The following is a 16,956-nucleotide window of genomic DNA, read 5'->3' as shown; positions in this document are numbered from 1 at the left end:
TTTTGGAAAACAAATTAAAAGGACGCAATCCCAGAGTCTCACCTGATAAGAGAGAGACAAACTGTAAATATGCCCAGACAAATGTAGTTTAGTCAAATGAACAATATTCCCTCTGAACTGGTCCTGGTCCTTCATCAGATTCTGATGTTGGATTAAAAAACTAATCCCAGACTGTGGGCTGAATAAATCTCAAACAAATAATAAAGATTCAACACTATTTAATTTGCACTTTCTCTGCTGCAACACAAGAAAAGTCCCAACAACAACAAAAGCAACATCAACAAAAAAACTGAACAAACAAACAAAGAAACAAACAAAAAAAACCAACAACATAAAAGCAAAAAAAAAAAAAAAAAAAAAAAAAAAATCAACATCCAAGGCTGGGAAACACATTTTCATCCATGTGAGTTTGAGGCTGGTTAAAGTGACTGAATTCAGCTGCTTCTGCTGAACAGCAACATGAACAGAACAAAGACACATCAGAGAGCTGTGGTTAGTCCACATCTGGGGATGAAGATGTCTGATGACTGCTGATGTGTGCGCTTATGAGTCGAGTGTGGGAGGACAAAAGTGAAAGAGTCATTGAAGGCACCAAGGCGGGGAAAAAAAAAAAAAAGACTCTTCATGTGTTTGGTCTATCAATGTGACTTTAGAGATTTAGGTAGAGGTTGTGGAAAAACCCTCCCCCAGCAGACACTCTCTACCTCTTTAATTGATTAGCGAGAATCTCCAGTGGACTGTTTGGAAAAAAGCTGCAGGACATCTGGACAAAAATTAATTTACAAACTGATTATTAACTTACAGCTGAGTCTGACTCACTGATTCCCGTGTCTTAAACCTAAAAGCGTCCAAAGGTAGAGAGAACAACATGGTAAATGTGAAATGCTGTTGATAAGAACTGTTTTTAGCTGATATTGAAGTGAAGAAGTTTCCATTCTGTTGATTAAATAATGACCATTATGCACCAGTGTGTCCTGTTTAAATAAAATGCTTTGGTAATAATGTCTGTGTGTTTCTGGTAAGTAATAAAGCAGTTACTGATGTTAGTAAACCAATAATAAGTAGTCAGGGTTTCAAACTTGCAATTAAGTCATAAGGTTCCACTTAGAAATGTTAGTATGACTTTAAAGGTCCCATATTGTATAAAGTGAGACTTCCATGTCTTTTCTGATCTTAAAGCAGGTCTAGGTTCTAGATTAATAATAGAGGCTCAGGTCTTCTACTCTGATGCGCTGACTGACTTGTTGTTACTAGAGCTCCAGAGAGAAGCCCGAGTGAGGGGATGTAAAACTACACTGAGATGGTTTTTGGTTCCTAAAACCACAAATATATCTTCTGATATCTTCAAATAAAACACAGGAGAAGTGTAAATATGGAACATGAGAGCTTTAATAAAGGGTCTTTTGTTTATTTATGAGCCATTAGTCACCTGCAATTAAAAATGTTAATAAACCACTAATAAGAGGTTCTACAGCCCATCAAGTCTCTAGTTATAAATGTAATCATTTATAAATGGAGTTTGGTCCAGATGTCCCGCAGCATGAAGATCAGTGGTCAAACAGTCCACTGGAGACGTCTGACTAATGAGTTAAAGATGTAAAAAGACAAAGTATCTCCACAACTGAACAACACTATTAACTGATCAATAAACATTAGTAAGGGATTTATTAACCACTACTGAAGCCATAAATGGAAGCTTATAAATACCTTATCAGAAACAGCACTGAAAGTCACAACTGACAAATGTGTTTTAAAAACCTCACGGAGTGATGACTGTTGGCTAACATCTACAAGATCCAGTCACGGTGAAGTTTCAATGTCCACAGTGCAACTGTTTTGCAGCAGGCATCTCTAATACCTGGTTTCATTCACATTTTTCATATTTTACCAGCAAATCAACAACATCTCTGCAGAAGCTTTGTGGCTGTATTTTAGTTAGTTGAATTACAGTCCGACTATTTCCGACTGTATTTCCTAAACAGCGTACACCCATGTCGAGCCACTAATCGTTTCCTCTGATGTGTCTCTCTGCCAACATTAGGCCAGGAACTGCCTTAAAGGGCCGTTTGACTTCAGTCAGAAGTAGGTACTGACAATCATGACCAATCACCTTCAGTTTATTATTTACAACTTAAAAACCTATGGAGAGAGAGAAGCGCTTGCTGCTTTTTAGTAATTAAACAATTAATTAATTTGTTGATCAAGCAACTATTCTCATTATCTATTTAGTGTTCAGGTTATTTTTCAAACAAAGAGGTTGATATTTTGTCATTACCTCTCCTTGAAAATTGACTCAAACAACTAATTGATCATCAAAACAGTTGCCAATTATTTTTCTGACGATTGACCAATTGATTGATTGTTTCAGCCCTACATCAATAAACTGTTGTTGTTGTTAGTTGTAGCCCTACTCTGAACACTGATTTTCTGCAATGAAAACAGTAGCTATGACTCTATTCTACCTCTACCTCAATGTCAACAGGCTTCAGTTTTCGAACGAACATGATGTCATCATCATCGTGAAGGTCTGGCTTGCTGAAGCCATCCTCTGGCTCCTCTTTGCAGACGACCTGTGGGGGCTCCGAGACCTCCATGGGCAACTCAAACACTGTTTTCAGATAATCTCCCTTTCTGCCATTTTTCCCCGCCATGGCTATCACCTGAGAGGCAATGGACCAGGCGAACTCCACCTTCCGATGACTCTGAGAGCTCAGATCAAAGTTGTACTCCAGAATCTCGTACAGAGCGGGAACGTAACGGTTGCAGTTTTGTTCCACATACTGGTGCATCTCAAAGAGGACTTCTCTTGTCAGGACTTGCAAGTTGAGCTTTGTTTTTGCTTCTGATTTTGAGCCAATGTCAAGGTCCAATCCTATTTCTTTGCAGATGCGGTAGCTGTTGACCTTTTTCACCTGGTGCACATTTCCACTGAGAGCCCTGCTTTCTGTGCTTAGACTAAAATCCTCTGAATCGTGGTCCTTCAGACCGTTGCTGGTTGGTGATTCTGGACTGAGTTGTGAGTGACCATTCAACGGGACAACCATGTTCAACCACCTGTTTATCTTTGGTGACATGTTTTGCTTTTTCATCAAGCTTTTCTGCGTCACGTACCATCTTTGGATCACTTGAGCAGCCTCGGTCGCATCACTTTGCAGATCAAGATCAAAATTGTGCTGGAGGACATCATTAACCGTCTCATGGACCGTTCCACACAGCTCTCGGACAAAGCTGAACATTTCGAGCATGGCGCCTATGGTTAGGTCAGTCAAATCAAGCTTCTGGCTCGCTGGATGTTCTGCAGTTGACCAAAGATTGAGACCTAACTTTTTACAGAACAAGTGAGGCTGTCCATCTGTCTGCTGGAGTGTAGCTGAGAGTGACAAATCCCAGTTTAACTGCTGCTCTGTTCCAAGCTGAAAACTGTTGCTCACATCAACCATGTTGTAAACCTCTGGGAAGTGGAAGGGCCTGCTGAGAAACTCTGTTGTCTGTCTAGCAGGATGGTTCTGAAGAGTCTTTTCTTTTGTAATCATGTAAAATATAAAATTACGTTGATGCAGTTCATCTTTGAGGACGAGTTTGAAATTGTTGTTCATAATGTCAAATAAGAAACTTCGCAAGCTCTTCCTCATTGCAGTTGCAAATTTCAAAACCTCCAACAACACCCAGTTGGTGAGTAGTCGTGTATCTAAGTCCTGCCTGTTTCCTGAGCTGACATTAAAGTCTAAACCTATCTCTCTGCAGTGGGCAAACAGGTCGTTAACTTTGCTTGATCTCAGGATTTGTTTTGAGCGAGTAGCACGCCTCATCCACAGCCTCTGCTTGAGTGTTTTTACATCTATGTTCTTGTTTTTGTCTTCAGAAAACAGACCAGAGATTGCGTCATCCTTTGAATGAGAATTAAACAAATGAGAATTTAGGCCGTTAGTCTGAGGTACTGGAGAGACAATAACTTCCTCTTCTTCTTGCTTTACATCCAGTGCCACTGCCAACTTTGTCTCTACAGCTGTTCCTGACGAACTTTCAAGCTTGATTTTTTCTGGACCGACCTCGGTACTTGACTGCATTTCTGTCTCAAAATCAATTGGACACATGTAAGACAGGTTACTATCCTGATAAATTTCTTGTGCATCACTGTATCTGTGCCTCAGTGTTTCCCTTCTCTTACTTGTCACAAGTAGTGTTTCTAATTCCTGGTAATCTGTGTCAGGGTTTTGCCTCTTTTTACACTTCTGTTCCCGTTTCTTGTTCCGGAATTGAAATGGCTCCTTTCGAAAAGTGTCTCTGTCCTCAGCTGTTAGGCAAGCATATTTTCTCTCCATCAGTTTGTGGAATTGTAAGCGGAACTGTAGTTTATCAAACTCCTGACCAAAATTTTGTTTGACCAAGTCATGAACGATCTGAGTGTGTGCTCCACAAAGCACTCTGGAAAAATCAAGCAGCTCCAGCATCACACCATTAGTCACCAGATTTGGGTCTAGCTTCTGTTTGGGTATTTCATTTGGTCGAACAGCCAGAGTCACACCAAGCTCTCTACAGAAAGGGTAAACATCATCTGTTCGTTTAAATTGGACTCCTCTTTTTCTCTTTATACTTAACGTACTGCTTGCAGCCCCATTACTTTCCATCATCTGATGTTCTGAAGACTGGCTGCTCTTGTTCCCATCAGTTAGGACCGAACTATCCGCGATTTTGTTTCTTTTAGGGTAGTACCGTCCAGGAACCTCTGAACCTATGGACGCCATAATAATGTTTGGATCTGGTAGTGGAAATGCATCTTTCCATCTATGAGGCTTCATCTTGATTTGTTCTTTCAGCTGCTTTATTTTACCGTGAACACGTGTTGCATAGTCATAGTATTGCATGTCATTGTCCATGTCCACGCCGAGGTCAAAGTTAAAGTCTAGCATTTCAAACAGGAAATACTTCTCGGACTTGGTCACTGTTTTGGCAAAGTCACAAAGTTCCAGCATCACGCTGTTCGTCAGCAGACACTGATCTAACTTTTCCTTCCTTTCCAATGCTGCGTTGAATTCCAAACCGATTTCAACTGACTCTGGGAAGGGGACTGCAACTTTCTGATACCTAATCCCATGGTGGATACGGCGCTGCCAAATGTAGTAGTCATCAATGTTGTCCATGCTGACACCCCAACACTAAAACAGATAAGAAGTTGTTGAGAGTCCTAGCAGAGGAGATTCAGTTAACTCTTCTGGAGAATAAGCCAAACAAAATTTCACTGTCAACATGTGGAGTGTCCGGAGATGACGTGTGTGTGTGTGTGTGTGTGTTAGACTGATTTCGTACTCACTTTGTGTCCTGAACAATATCTCAGGAACTGGATCCAGAAAGACTCCCTGTAGACTTCCTTGCAGAGAAAACCCAGATATCGTCTTTTGGAGCAGCTGTAGCAAGTATCCGCTGCTGCTGCTGCTGCATTACTGTGACTTCTTCTCAGCCTATAAGTAGAACCACAACATAACAGAACAGCAGCAGAATTTATAACCCGAAAACCTTTAAATATTTCTGCTAGATTCCTGATGCTACCTTCCAGGAGACGTGTTCATGCCAAAGTTTCATGCTTTGATTGTCGTGATTAAACAGTAAATGGTAGTATCACAATAGTCAACAGACTTCACTGAAATATAGTAAAATTATGTCACACCATGTTTACCATGGATCACACCCATTAAAAGGAACAGTTATCAATTTAATACTAATACACATAATTAACAATAATTTTGAGAATGACATTTACTTATATCATTGTAAAAGCAACAGGGCTTTGGTATGTTGGACGGACAAAACAACTAATTAGGGGACGTCACCTTGGGGTCTGGAGATCTTTAATGGCTGTTCATTTTCTGATATTTTCTAGACCAAACAATTAATCAAAAAATGATGAATATTATGAGGCTTTGTTTAATAGAGATTATTTTCTTTATCATAAACTGTACAGATACTACTGTCAAGATGTTACCTGAGTTTTGGTATGGACCCCATTACCTTTACCGATATTTTTTATGAGATCCCACTATGATACATTTGGTTGCCCATCCAGAGTCTTAAATTGGCAAAATTATGATTTAAATGTGTATTTCTAAAGAGTGAAATAATAAGAATTAATAAACAAGACTATTTATCTGCCCAGACAGTGGACACTAAGCTTGAGTGCTGCCGTACTGCTATAAACACACTATAAATAACGTTTCAGAAATTTGTTACTCAGCCCTAAAAAGCCCCAAGCAGTGACAGATAGATGTAAGCGCAGATGTGTAGTACATGTTTTGGAATCCAAGAGTTTCAATTATAGTAAAAATACCAACATTTCCAAAAAATACAAAATACATCAGGATTAATTTTGGAGAAGTATGTAAAAACAAAGCAAGGCACATCCAGAATACTGATGGTGCAACACTGTCAAACTGAGTGGATTTACTTTTACTTTTTATCTTACAAGCTTCTGATGTTGAAAATCAGGGTCCAGGACATTACATTGTGCCATAAACATTACAAGAATGAGAGCCGCTGAGTTGAGGGAATACAATGAAGTACACAGTCTTCACCACGAGAGGTCAGTCAAATACAGTCACTGTATTGAGCAGTGAGGAGCCTGTGAGAGCACATGTAGGAGAGGACTGACAACAAAGAAACATGTCTGAAAAATGGAAATGGCCCAGGCAGACAAGAATCCATGTGACTAAATTTAAGACACTTTAAGAAACTGTGGAGCTGGTATTTTATGACAGTTAAGCTTTTATGTCCTACTTTAATTCAACACAAAAAACAATCTTGACATTACAGGTTAAAAGATTAGTCACTTCACTGGAAAGTACCTCACTACAAGGCGGATTAGTATTTATCATCTAAGTTACTTAACAATAAAACTGCAGGTTCCAGCTTTGAGTTCATTTTGTTTGTTCAGACAAAAAATAAACAATTTGAAAGCCTCGCTGGGGGAACTTGTGCATTTGTCTTTTTCAACATCCAAATTAGGCATTAAAAAGTTCTCTTCACCGATGGGACGTGAACGCCGCATTAGTTTGAAGCCTCTTCTATACGTTTCAATTCTACTCCAAAATGGCCGCGGCAAACACAACTTCTCTTTCAGAGTCCGACACACTCCACACATTGTGTTAGTTACTGTGCGGGACAGTGCGTGAAGCAGCTTAACATTTAGAAATAATGTGACCCTTTATGACCCGTTTACGGAGCCACGCAACACAGACATCGGCGCTGAGTCTCACGTTAGCCGCTCAGAGGGAAGCTAGCGTCAGGCGGACAGACGCGTTTACGGACGGGGTCGGAATGAACACGGAGGGAAAACACGAATTCTTACCGAACACCGGAGCACAAACCGGGTCCCTGCGTGGTTGTAGAGGCCGGTGAACAGTGTCTGTGGACACCGCTGCTCCAGAGGTGCTGCAGCCTGCAGCACACATGTAACCCCCCCCTCCCTCAGGCTGCGTTGAGGGACGTATCGGAAATCTCACAGTCACAGGCTACTTCACGGTTCTTACAACCAACTTATAAAAGATAGTTATCCAGTCTGTCCAAGAAGCATTAACAGGATACATTTAAATGAGGTTTTACGTAAATGGATTTGACAAATTAATAAAAAATAAAATGATAGAAAACGGAACATAAACAATGTTTCCGCCCGGTTTCGAACCGGGGACCTTTCGCGTGTTAGGCGAACGTGATAACCACTACACTACGGAAACCATACTGCTTAGAAGGCTGAATGAACTTATATCTGTGCACAATACGTAAATATGATCCAAGTATGTATTGGGGTCGCATACAACTTGAGCTAGATTTGCATCATCAGTGAGTCTGAACAACACATTTTTCCAAAGTAAGGTAAAATTAGAGAAGACATGATCAATAATCAGCAGGACACACCTCAGATATTTTGTCTGGGCCACGTGCACCCTCAGTGTTGGATGGTAAGAAAGTTGTGATGTTACAAATGCAAATTTTTCCAGTCCAGTTTCCCTGTATTAGCCAGGATTGGCCAGAGCAGGTATGTATATGACCACATTCATCCTATCTCAGGCATTTTTATAACCCTTTGTTTTATTTTTTTTAGAAAAAGGCTTTTTGCTGAGGCATCTCATCTCATCTCATCTCATCTCATCTCATCTCATCTCATCTCATCTCATGAATTAAGTATTTGCCAAGAACAACATAAAGATTTGCAATAAACTGAAGGTTACAGTTGTTCAGAGCAGCACAGTCAGTAACAAATCTGACTGGGCCCTGACATTATGTGAAAAAAAAGACGTGAAATCAGATTGAGGTTTTAAACATTATTGATTGACTTCTTTATTAAAACAACTCAAGTTTGATTGGCTTCACTGTAAACAGAGACCAGCTGCTCTTATGTTGGTTTTCTGACAATGCATCTGCTCAGACACTGTTAGCCATAGTTTTTAAACCACAAAACTATGTGTTTACCATCGTAACTGTGGCGTCAACCAGGACTCAAATGTTAAAATTGCAACTTTAAATGCGGTTGATAAGTAATATAACATATCTTCGTTTTTGACAATTTGTCAATTAGATTTATGACGATAAAGAAAGTTGTCTAATGAACAAAAGTAATGACATCATTGAACACGTTTCTGATATTTTCTGAATTCACAAAACTTTATTTTCTAGGAAAAATAATTCCATCCATTTCTGAGCACTTCCTTCGACAGCAGTTAGTTTTTCAGAGAGGGGACGGCACCGCTGCTCATCTGATGTAAGGATGGGGGCTGGGACAGGGTGGGGCAGTTGAGGCCGAGTTGGCTCAAGGGAGCCGGGGTGCTGTTCAGTTGCAGTAGTTCTGCAGGTCGAAGATGTTGCAGGGCTTGTGACAGCACTGCTCCACGATGCCTCGCTTAACCATCATCTCCATCTGGTCCTTAAAGGCGAACTCAGCCACTTCGTTCTCACCGCCCGCTGCTGCAGCTCCACCCGCCTTGGGAGGGAGGAAACCTTGACAGGACAGATGTTCAGAGGGGGAATCATCATCTCCGTATAAACTGTCATATTTAATCTTTCCATATTTTACACTTTTACTGTGTTGATATCCATAAGAAGATATATTTGTGGTTTTAAGAACCAGAAATCATCGCAGTGAGGCTTCTCTCTGGAGCTCTAGTAACATCAGGTCAGTCAGCCAATCAGAAGAGAGGATCTGAGCCTCTCGTCTGATTGGCTGACTGTTTTCTGAGTAAATGGTAAACACTCAGAGAAATCAAATCTCACAAGGTTGGATGGTGGGTCCAGGTGGGCAGGGCTTTAGCACATAGCTGAGGGCAGTGACTGCTTATTTGTGACATCACAAAGTTCCAGAAGTCCTGACGGCTGGTTTTAAGGCTCAGGTTCTGAATACAGGCTGTGTGCATTTCTCTGTGGACTGAGGCTTTGATACTTTCACAGTATTAATATAGAACCTAGACCTGCTTTATAATTTAAAAAAAAGACATGGATGTCTCACTTTATATAATATGGGACCTTTAATGGTGCTATGTATGCTTGTAGTTAGTGGTCTCACCCAGCAGAGAGTCGACGTCTCTCTTGGGGTTGTAGAAGAAACCTCTGTCTCCACAGACCAGGTAGAGGGCGTCGACCAGGTGAGAGCCGCAAAGGTGCTGCGGGGGTGCGACAGCCTGGGAGCCCGGCCATGATACGATCAATAAGACCAGCAGAGAGACAGACTGGAGCCACAGTGCCGCCATGCTGGAGGAGAGCCGAACACAAACATGTACCATTTTATCTTTTGATTGTACGAAACAAAACCACAAAAACGGACAGATCCTGGATATTTATATCAGCTCTACATATATACATATTACAGACGAACATTTTTGATGAGGATGTTTTAAATTAGTTTTCATTTTTTAAAAGAACAGTGACCATGATGCGTACAAACCTGTGAGTCATCTCAGGTGGACAAACTTGGAGACACTAAATGACCTTAAAGAGCCAATTTATCAATTTATCAGCCTCTAATAAAAACTGATCAAGATATGGAGGGAGAAAGAAGGGAAAGAAGAAGGATGATCAAAAAAAGAGGAGATCAAGTTGTAGATAGGGATAGGATGAGACAAGCTCACCTGGAGTGGAAGTGATGGAGGAGAAGATATAGAAGGACCTCCACAGAAGTGGAGGAAGAGAGGAGGTCATCTGTAAAGCCAAAGGAGAAGAAGGAGGAGATACAGGCGAGGAGGAGGAGGTGTGGACAGGTAGAAGAAAAGGAGGTGATGGAGGAGGAGTGGTAGCCTACCTGTAGAGTTGGAGGAGGAGGAGGTGAGTCTGTGATGAAGAGGAGGAGCAGTAGCAGGACGGCTGACAGCAGGTTGGTGTGAGGCAGAACAGAGGGTCTCCCCTCCATTTATACTCCATCACCTCCACCTCCACGCCCACTGCTCTGCGTGTTTGTGCGTGCGTGCTTACATTACTTATGCGGACATAAACTTGTTTGTCCCGTTGCAGGGACTCGGCCTCTCAACCAGAGCTAAGTCCGCGTAATGTAATCAATCAATCAATTTAAGGGTGACGATTAGGTTTAAGGTTATATTCCTCTGAAGTGATGGAAACCCAAGTGTGTTTGTGTGTGTGTGTGTGTGTGTGTGGAAAAACAGATAACCTGCCAGTCAGCACATATTAAGTGGCACAGTTTAGTTCTGATTGACTGGTTACAACACTTAGTAAAACAAACAGAGCTAATGAGCCGATATGATCTGATCACCTCTTACTGACAAATACCGATCATCAATCAGCCTCCTGCTCCTCTGCTGAGCCCAGCAGCACAAAGTACAGGAAGTCAAGCCATCAAATAAACGTGGCGGAACATTTTTGAGATTTTCAAGTGGGACATGAGCTGGAAAAGGTTGGCAACCACTACTCTACCTCACCCAGTGAGGAAGAGGCCCGATTAGCCAGAAATCACCTCACACCAACGCCATTCAAGAGAGCTTAATGGGTGTCATATTCGTGCTGACAGGGCTCTTGTTGGAGCTTAGAGGGGAAACCCAACTGACCATGACGACAAACTGTTCATGATGGAGGAGGACGCTACACAAAGTGGTTCTGAGAACTTCTCTGAATCACAGTGAAGATGTCACATCCACAAATCTCCCAGAAACCATGTCTGCTGCTGTCACTTTCAAAACAAAACAAAACATAAAAAACTCCATCTTAATCATCTTATATTGTACAACTGAGCAGGAAGATCAAATTTTCTGTAATTTGTGACTAATCTTATATCACGTGCCCAGTGCAGTATTGTGACCAATACAGCAAATCTTTCCTGTACCTGTCATTCATTTTGACACAGCACATTTTTTTTCTTGTGTTAAATATGGGGCTGTAGATGACCTCAGTACAACTGCAAATTAATTTTAAATTCTTTGTCTGTGATTCTTTTGTACTTTTTAATTCCATTTTGTATATTTGTATACTTAAATTTAGCGTTACCGTCCTTTTCTGTGTACATGTGGTTTTAATTCATATGGTGAAGGTTTTGAATCTGCTAAGCTGCCTGATAAATGTAGTGGAGTGAAAAGACAAATTACACCTGTTAGACCTCTGAACAAACTGTTATACACTTGAATGACAGAAACCCATTCAGACTGGATTTATGTCTCTTGGGGACATGTGCTTAATTTTCATCCCCACTCTAGTAATAGTTAGTGCAACTATGACACTGCATTTCAAAGGTCCCATATAGAAAAAAGGTAGTTAATTCAAAATATCCTAATCAAAAATGTGTGTCTGTATTATGTATTCATGTAAAAGCTGAATATCAGCTGATATAGTGTTACTGGTTTTTATAAGATGAAGAAGACCACCAACTACAAGCATACATAACACCATTAAAGGTCCCATATTATATAAAATGAAATTTCCATGTCTTTTTTTGATTCTAAAGCAGGTCTAGGTTCTATATTAATACTGTGAAAGTATCAAAGCCTCAGTCCACAGAGAAATGCACACAGCCTGTATTCAGAAATTGAGCCTTAAAACCAGGCGTCAGGACTTCTGGAACTTTGTGATGTCACAAATAAGCAGTCACCACTCTCAGCCATGCTTTAAGCCCCGCCCACCTGGACCCACCATCCAACATTAGAGGATTTGATTTCTCTGAGTGTTTACCTGAAATCTGCTCTATTTTTATTCAATCATTAAAAAAACAGTTAGCCAATCAGAACAAAGACTGAGATCCTTTCCTCTGATTGGCTCACCCACCTGTTGTTACTACAGCTCCAGAGAGAAGTCTGAGAGAGGAGATGTAAGACTACACTGTGATGGTTTTTGGTTCTTAAAACCACAAATATGTTTTCTTAGGGATATCAACACTTCAAATAAAACACTGTAAAGGTGTAAAATTTGAGACCTTTGAATTTTTCCTTGTAAATAGCTGCTTTTCATTCTACTTATTTGACTTATGTGTAAAAATGGAAGAAGTTAAAAATGGTTAAACTAACCTGATAGATGGACATCAATATATGATGTAGATCTTTTTGGGAAGCAATATGGCAATGGAAACAAATTGAAGCAAACAGGAGAGCAAACATTTTAAAAGTTCATCAAATGGTTTGTTGTAATTTCAGCTACAGGCAGGGACTGCTATTCTCTTTTGAGTCTGGTACTCGAGTTGAGTCAAGTTCTGGTAACAGTAGTTTACTTGGAGCTTCAGACAAAAACGGACAGGCCATGGGTCAAACCAGGTAATTAGTCCACAAGGCAAACAAATCCAGTATGGGGCAGAAGAAGGGAATCCATAAAGCAGAAAACAGTCTAAAGGTTGGGAACAAGTTGGCAGGAATACAGAAACAGGGAGCTGGAAAGCTACTGGCAGAAAACACCAGACAATCTGGCAGGGACTGAGTGGAGATTGGCCGGTATACTGGGAGTTGATAAGGGGACAGGGTGAAGGTGAGTAGGTGGCAGGTTGGCAAATTGTCCCCAATAAATTTGAAACAAAAATAATAGAAAAGTCCACAGATATTACTACAATTGTGTGTTTATTCTTTAACTCAAATGACAGAAAAAGACAAATTAATCACTAAATAATTAACTGAAAAGAAAAAAAAAAGATGATTATATACAGTCATTATTGTCATTGTCATTTTCATGCAGATCCAGATCCAAATGAAAAACATTTTAATTTTCTTATAATTGAAGAAAGAGAGGGAGTGTTTCCCTCTCAGGCAGCAAGAATTATATGACCACTGAAGGTACTAACATGATTTTCATTGTCATATATCACAGTATTTGGTAAAAGACGCAAACGTATGATATCTCCAGGCCCCAGAAGCAGTGTAGCGCTTTGAGAAGAACTCCCATAACCGGTCGTCTGGTTCTGATATGCTGTAAAAGTGTGGTTTGAGTTCTTGACCAACACAACACCTGTAGAAGATGCTTTACCACTTATGTGCCACTCAAAGTGGTAAACTCCTGTCACTGGTGTAACGAAATAACCTGTGGGACATATGTTTCTGTCAATCAACTGTCGTGAAATCTGTCACAGTGACATCAGCAAAGCAGAAAAGGGATGTTTATTGTTAATATTTCAGAGTTCAGTACCTGTGTTTGGATTGTAGGGACTTCCAACGTTGTTCAAGACATTTTTGAAGATCAGGTTAAAGGGCTTGTCAAAGGGTCCGATAGTTCCCTCTCCTTCAGCCAACAGAGAGGCTGAGAAAGCTGTGTGTTTGTCTGAGAGAGACAGCTGTGTCATTATTTTAAACTTTTCATATTATTTATTCAATATTAAATTCCCTGCTGTAAATCTCTCAGCAGCAGAAGGAGCCGGCAACAATCACACATTTTCTCCAAAAACACACACATTCTGTTGATCTGTAGCTATGGCAGTATTTGGTTAAGCCCCAGATAAAATCTTTGTTATTGTGTAATAATGACAGTGTTTCTATCTAAAAGATAAGAGTGAGGATGATTTCGACATGATACCTAGCCACTTCTGATTCAGCTTGTTGAGCTCAACCTGCTGCCTATTCACCGCGTACTCCAGCAATGCCAGTTCTCTCAGCTTTGCAGTATGTGCTGAAAAAAGAGCACAAATAACTTTGAGTGTGATTTTTCGGCACCATCACTGATTTTGGAAATTGCGTGATTTGTATAATTAAAGTCACCAAACAACACAAAACTCAAAATTTTCATGATTCAGATTCAAATATTTTATTATCCCTAGTGGGGAAACTGAATTGCAGTAACACCAAAGAATATAAAACACAGAACACTAAAAACAGAAAACATAATGTACATATATATGCTTTGTTAAATTTCCATCCTTTTGGACATTTCTGAACTGCTATGACATGATCCAGAGATAATGGGTAATTATTCCATTATGTCAACATAACAAAACTCTGCTATCACAATATAATGGGATAATTATTCTCTCATCTCAGGATAACAAAAAATAATTTTCTCCTGATAATATGTCGTTATCTCGAGATAACGGGACAAAAACATATTTGCACGGATGAGCTTTCTCGGCTTCCGTAAGATAGATTTTTTTTTTATAAAACCACAGTGGCTGGGTCAAAGACGAGACATCCCTATTTTGGTGCCTGCATCAAATTAAGTTTAGAAAGATGATTTTATGTACTTAGAGAACATGTTAATTGAAACTACAGTATCTACTTTAATGTTTCAGATAACATTTGAGAAAATGAGATGTCAAAATATGGGTGAAATAATGTTCCAAACTCCAAAAACATCAATCAGTGTATAAATACCAAGTAAAAGTATATAATTGTTTTCTTGGTACATTCAAATGAGTGTTGGAAGTATTAGATTAAAAGGATAATGTCTTATTGTTTTTCTTGAGTATTTTTAACTAACCAGGGGACTTTTTGTCAGTTCATTAGATGTCATTCAGTTCATCACATCCAACCTAGAGATGAACAAGCAGCGCTCCAGAAAGGTGGAGGATGTACTGACCAACTATTCGCCCAACGTAACATCACTGAGCAGTGCACAGAGTGGCAGAGACAACTGTATATCAACTTCATGGGCTTTGAGAAGGCTTTTGAAATCATCCACAGAGACAGTCTATGGCGTACACTTGGTACAGTACATATGGATCCCACAACAGATTGTCCTTCTCATCGAGAGTTTCTATGACAACATCCCGTGCCACGTCGGAAACAGTCAATACAGTTTTGCAGTAAAGACGGGAGTGAGGCAAGGTTGTGCGATGTCTTTTCAAATTAGCCATAGGCTGAGTGATGAGAAGAAACACTTAAGACCAATTAGGAGGCATCAGATTGAAGATTTTCTCATCACTGAAAGACTTTGTCTTCGCTGATGACTTGGACCTGTTCTCATACACACACCAGCAAGTAGGTCTTGAGATCAGCCAGAAGGAAATTGAGCTGATGACGCTGAACCTCCCCAAAACCACACAAATCCAAGTAGATGGAACAAACCTATCCACAACCAAAGAGTTCACTATCTAGGCAGCATTGTCAGACATGATGGAGGAGCCCGCAGTGATATCAAGAGCCAAGTCCATCTTCTAGAAGTTGGCCCAGTGCAGTGCCAACACCAAGCTAAGACTGTACCAGACCTGTGTCCTGCCCACCCAGCTACAGTACATGGTGCTGTTCTTTTACACATTCTCTTAGCAGTGTGAACGCAAATGTGTTCTGGCCACATTGACGGACCTCCTCTTCATCCAGCCCATCCATCCATTTTCCACACCACTTATCCAAAACTGGGGACGGCTGCAGCTGACACCGGGCAAAGGCAGGGTACACCCTGAACGGGTCGCTAATCCATCGCAGGGCTGACACATAGAGACAAACAACCACACACACACTCACTCACACACCTACGGGCAATTTAGATCCACCAATCAGCCTAACATACATGTCTTTGGACTGTGGGAGGAAGCCAGAGGGAACCCACGCAGACACAGGGGGAACATGCAAACTCCACACAGAAAGGCCCCGGGCCCGAATTCATACCTAGAACCTTCTTGCTGTGAGGCGACAGCATTAACCAAATATTGTGATTTTTTGGCCAAAAACCATCTCTGATCAACATCCACTTGTGATCCTTAAAGTATTTTAATATGTTATCAAATTATTGTTGCTCTTAATATGCCTCATAAGGTTTTTTGTATACAAACTGAATGACATTTTTGTGGGTGTCTTCTCTAAATCTTGGTAAAAAATGTTGAAATTGTTAAAATTAAAAAAGTTTAAGTTGTATTACACTTTTTTTTTTTTGGATACTTGAAACCCCCCTTTGTATATTTGATCCAGTTACTAGAGAAGGCTTCCTGATGCTATTATTTCTATCACTACCTGACATAACACTGTACCTTTATTCTCATTTTGTAAGGATGCCATCTCCACCTTCAGTTGGGCCAATGAGGCGGTCATCTCTCTCAGCACAGCGTGGACGTCCTGTGTTGTCGTCTCAGGCTGACCTGTGGAGACGGAGCAGACCAGCAGCAGCAGGAAGGACACAGCGATCTTCATTCTCACGCTGTAAATGACACAGTCTGTCTTCTGCAAACCTGTTCGACCTTTATGGAGCAGAGCAGAAAGAGGTGTGTAGATCAGGAACGTGGGTGTCAGAGATGTGCCCACATTTGAATCAATACATGTTGACGGTTGGTGGATTGTTGAACTCTTGATAATAATCCTAAAGATATTTGTTTGACTGTTAACTGATATATTGTTAGTTTCACACATTGAAAGAGAAAATTCAAATGAATGTTTTTTTGTTTTGTCTGTCCATCCCACTCTTGTTCACGCAATATCACAGTAACGCCTTGAGGGACCTTCTTCAAATTTGGCACAAACAGTTGCTTGGAGTCGAGGATGAACTGATTAAGGTCAAAGGTCAAGGTCACTGTGGCCTCACAAAACACTTTTTTGGCCAGAACTCACAAATCCATACACTAGTTATGACACAATTGAA

The 16,956-nt window shown here is 40.5% G+C and overlaps 3 protein-coding genes and 1 non-coding gene across 4 annotated transcripts; all 4 read right to left on the bottom strand.

The window, feature by feature from the left end:
* Window positions 1–201: 201 nt before the first annotated feature.
* On the bottom strand, window positions 202–7,466 carry LOC139637552 (uncharacterized). Its single transcript, XM_071506359.1, has 3 exons — window positions 7,340–7,466; window positions 5,312–5,459; window positions 202–5,156 (listed from the first exon to the last, which is right to left on the bottom strand). The coding sequence occupies exon 3, from the start codon at window positions 5,139–5,141 to the stop codon at window positions 2,454–2,456; it is 2,688 nt and encodes an 895-aa protein (XP_071362460.1). The 5' UTR covers window positions 5,142–5,156; window positions 5,312–5,459; window positions 7,340–7,466; the 3' UTR covers window positions 202–2,453.
* Window positions 7,467–7,651: 185 nt separating this feature from the next.
* trnav-aac (transfer RNA valine (anticodon AAC)) lies at window positions 7,652–7,724 on the bottom strand. Its single transcript has one exon. It is a non-coding gene; the product is annotated as a tRNA-Val (tRNA).
* Window positions 7,725–8,631: 907 nt separating this feature from the next.
* LOC139637412 (insulin) lies at window positions 8,632–12,080 on the bottom strand. The gene is made up of 3 exons (XM_071506110.1): window positions 10,280–12,080; window positions 9,548–9,732; window positions 8,632–8,985 (listed from the first exon to the last, which is right to left on the bottom strand). Exons 1-3 carry the CDS (start codon window positions 10,396–10,398, stop codon window positions 8,819–8,821), a joined length of 471 nt encoding a protein of 156 aa, XP_071362211.1. The 5' UTR covers window positions 10,399–12,080; the 3' UTR covers window positions 8,632–8,818.
* Window positions 12,081–13,003: 923 nt separating this feature from the next.
* Window positions 13,004–16,577, bottom strand: LOC139637409 (complement C1q-like protein 2). Its single transcript, XM_071506106.1, has 4 exons — window positions 16,352–16,577; window positions 13,969–14,061; window positions 13,585–13,716; window positions 13,004–13,479 (listed from the first exon to the last, which is right to left on the bottom strand). The coding sequence occupies exons 1-4, from the start codon at window positions 16,509–16,511 to the stop codon at window positions 13,205–13,207; spliced, it is 660 nt and encodes a 219-aa protein (XP_071362207.1). The 5' UTR covers window positions 16,512–16,577; the 3' UTR covers window positions 13,004–13,204.
* Window positions 16,578–16,956: the final 379 nt, after the last annotated feature.

The sequence above is a fragment of the Trachinotus anak genome, unplaced genomic scaffold (genome assembly GCF_046630095.1).
Source record: "Trachinotus anak isolate AG129_WGS33_773 ecotype Australia unplaced genomic scaffold, CSIRO_AGI_Tana_v1 ptg000020l, whole genome shotgun sequence".
Lineage (NCBI taxonomy): Eukaryota > Metazoa > Chordata > Actinopteri > Carangiformes > Carangidae > Trachinotus > Trachinotus anak.
This window is presented reverse-complemented; position numbering and strand designations above follow the sequence as displayed.

Bases quoted from the DNA above. Each gene is read 5' to 3' on its own strand.
- LOC139637552 (XM_071506359.1), bottom strand. From the start codon at position 5,141: ATGGACAACATTGATGACTACTACATTTGGCAGCGCCGTATCCACCAT.
- LOC139637412 (XM_071506110.1), bottom strand. From the start codon at position 10,398: ATGGAGTATAAATGGAGGGGAGACCCTCTGTTCTGCCTCACACCAACC. The intron at 9,733-10,279 runs GTAGGCTACCAC...GCTCTCCTCCAG, and splicing joins CTCCTCCTCCAACTCTACAG to CATGGCGGCACTGTGGCTCC. The intron at 8,986-9,547 runs GTGAGACCACTA...TGTCCTGTCAAG, and splicing joins AGACGTCGACTCTCTGCTGG to GTTTCCTCCCTCCCAAGGCG.
- LOC139637409 (XM_071506106.1), bottom strand. From the start codon at position 16,511: ATGAAGATCGCTGTGTCCTTCCTGCTGCTGCTGGTCTGCTCCGTCTCC. The intron at 13,717-13,968 runs GTATCATGTCGA...TGTCTCTCTCAG, and splicing joins GCTGAATCAGAAGTGGCTAG to ACAAACACACAGCTTTCTCA. The intron at 13,480-13,584 runs GTACTGAACTCT...TATGTCCCACAG, and splicing joins TCCCTACAATCCAAACACAG to GTTATTTCGTTACACCAGTG.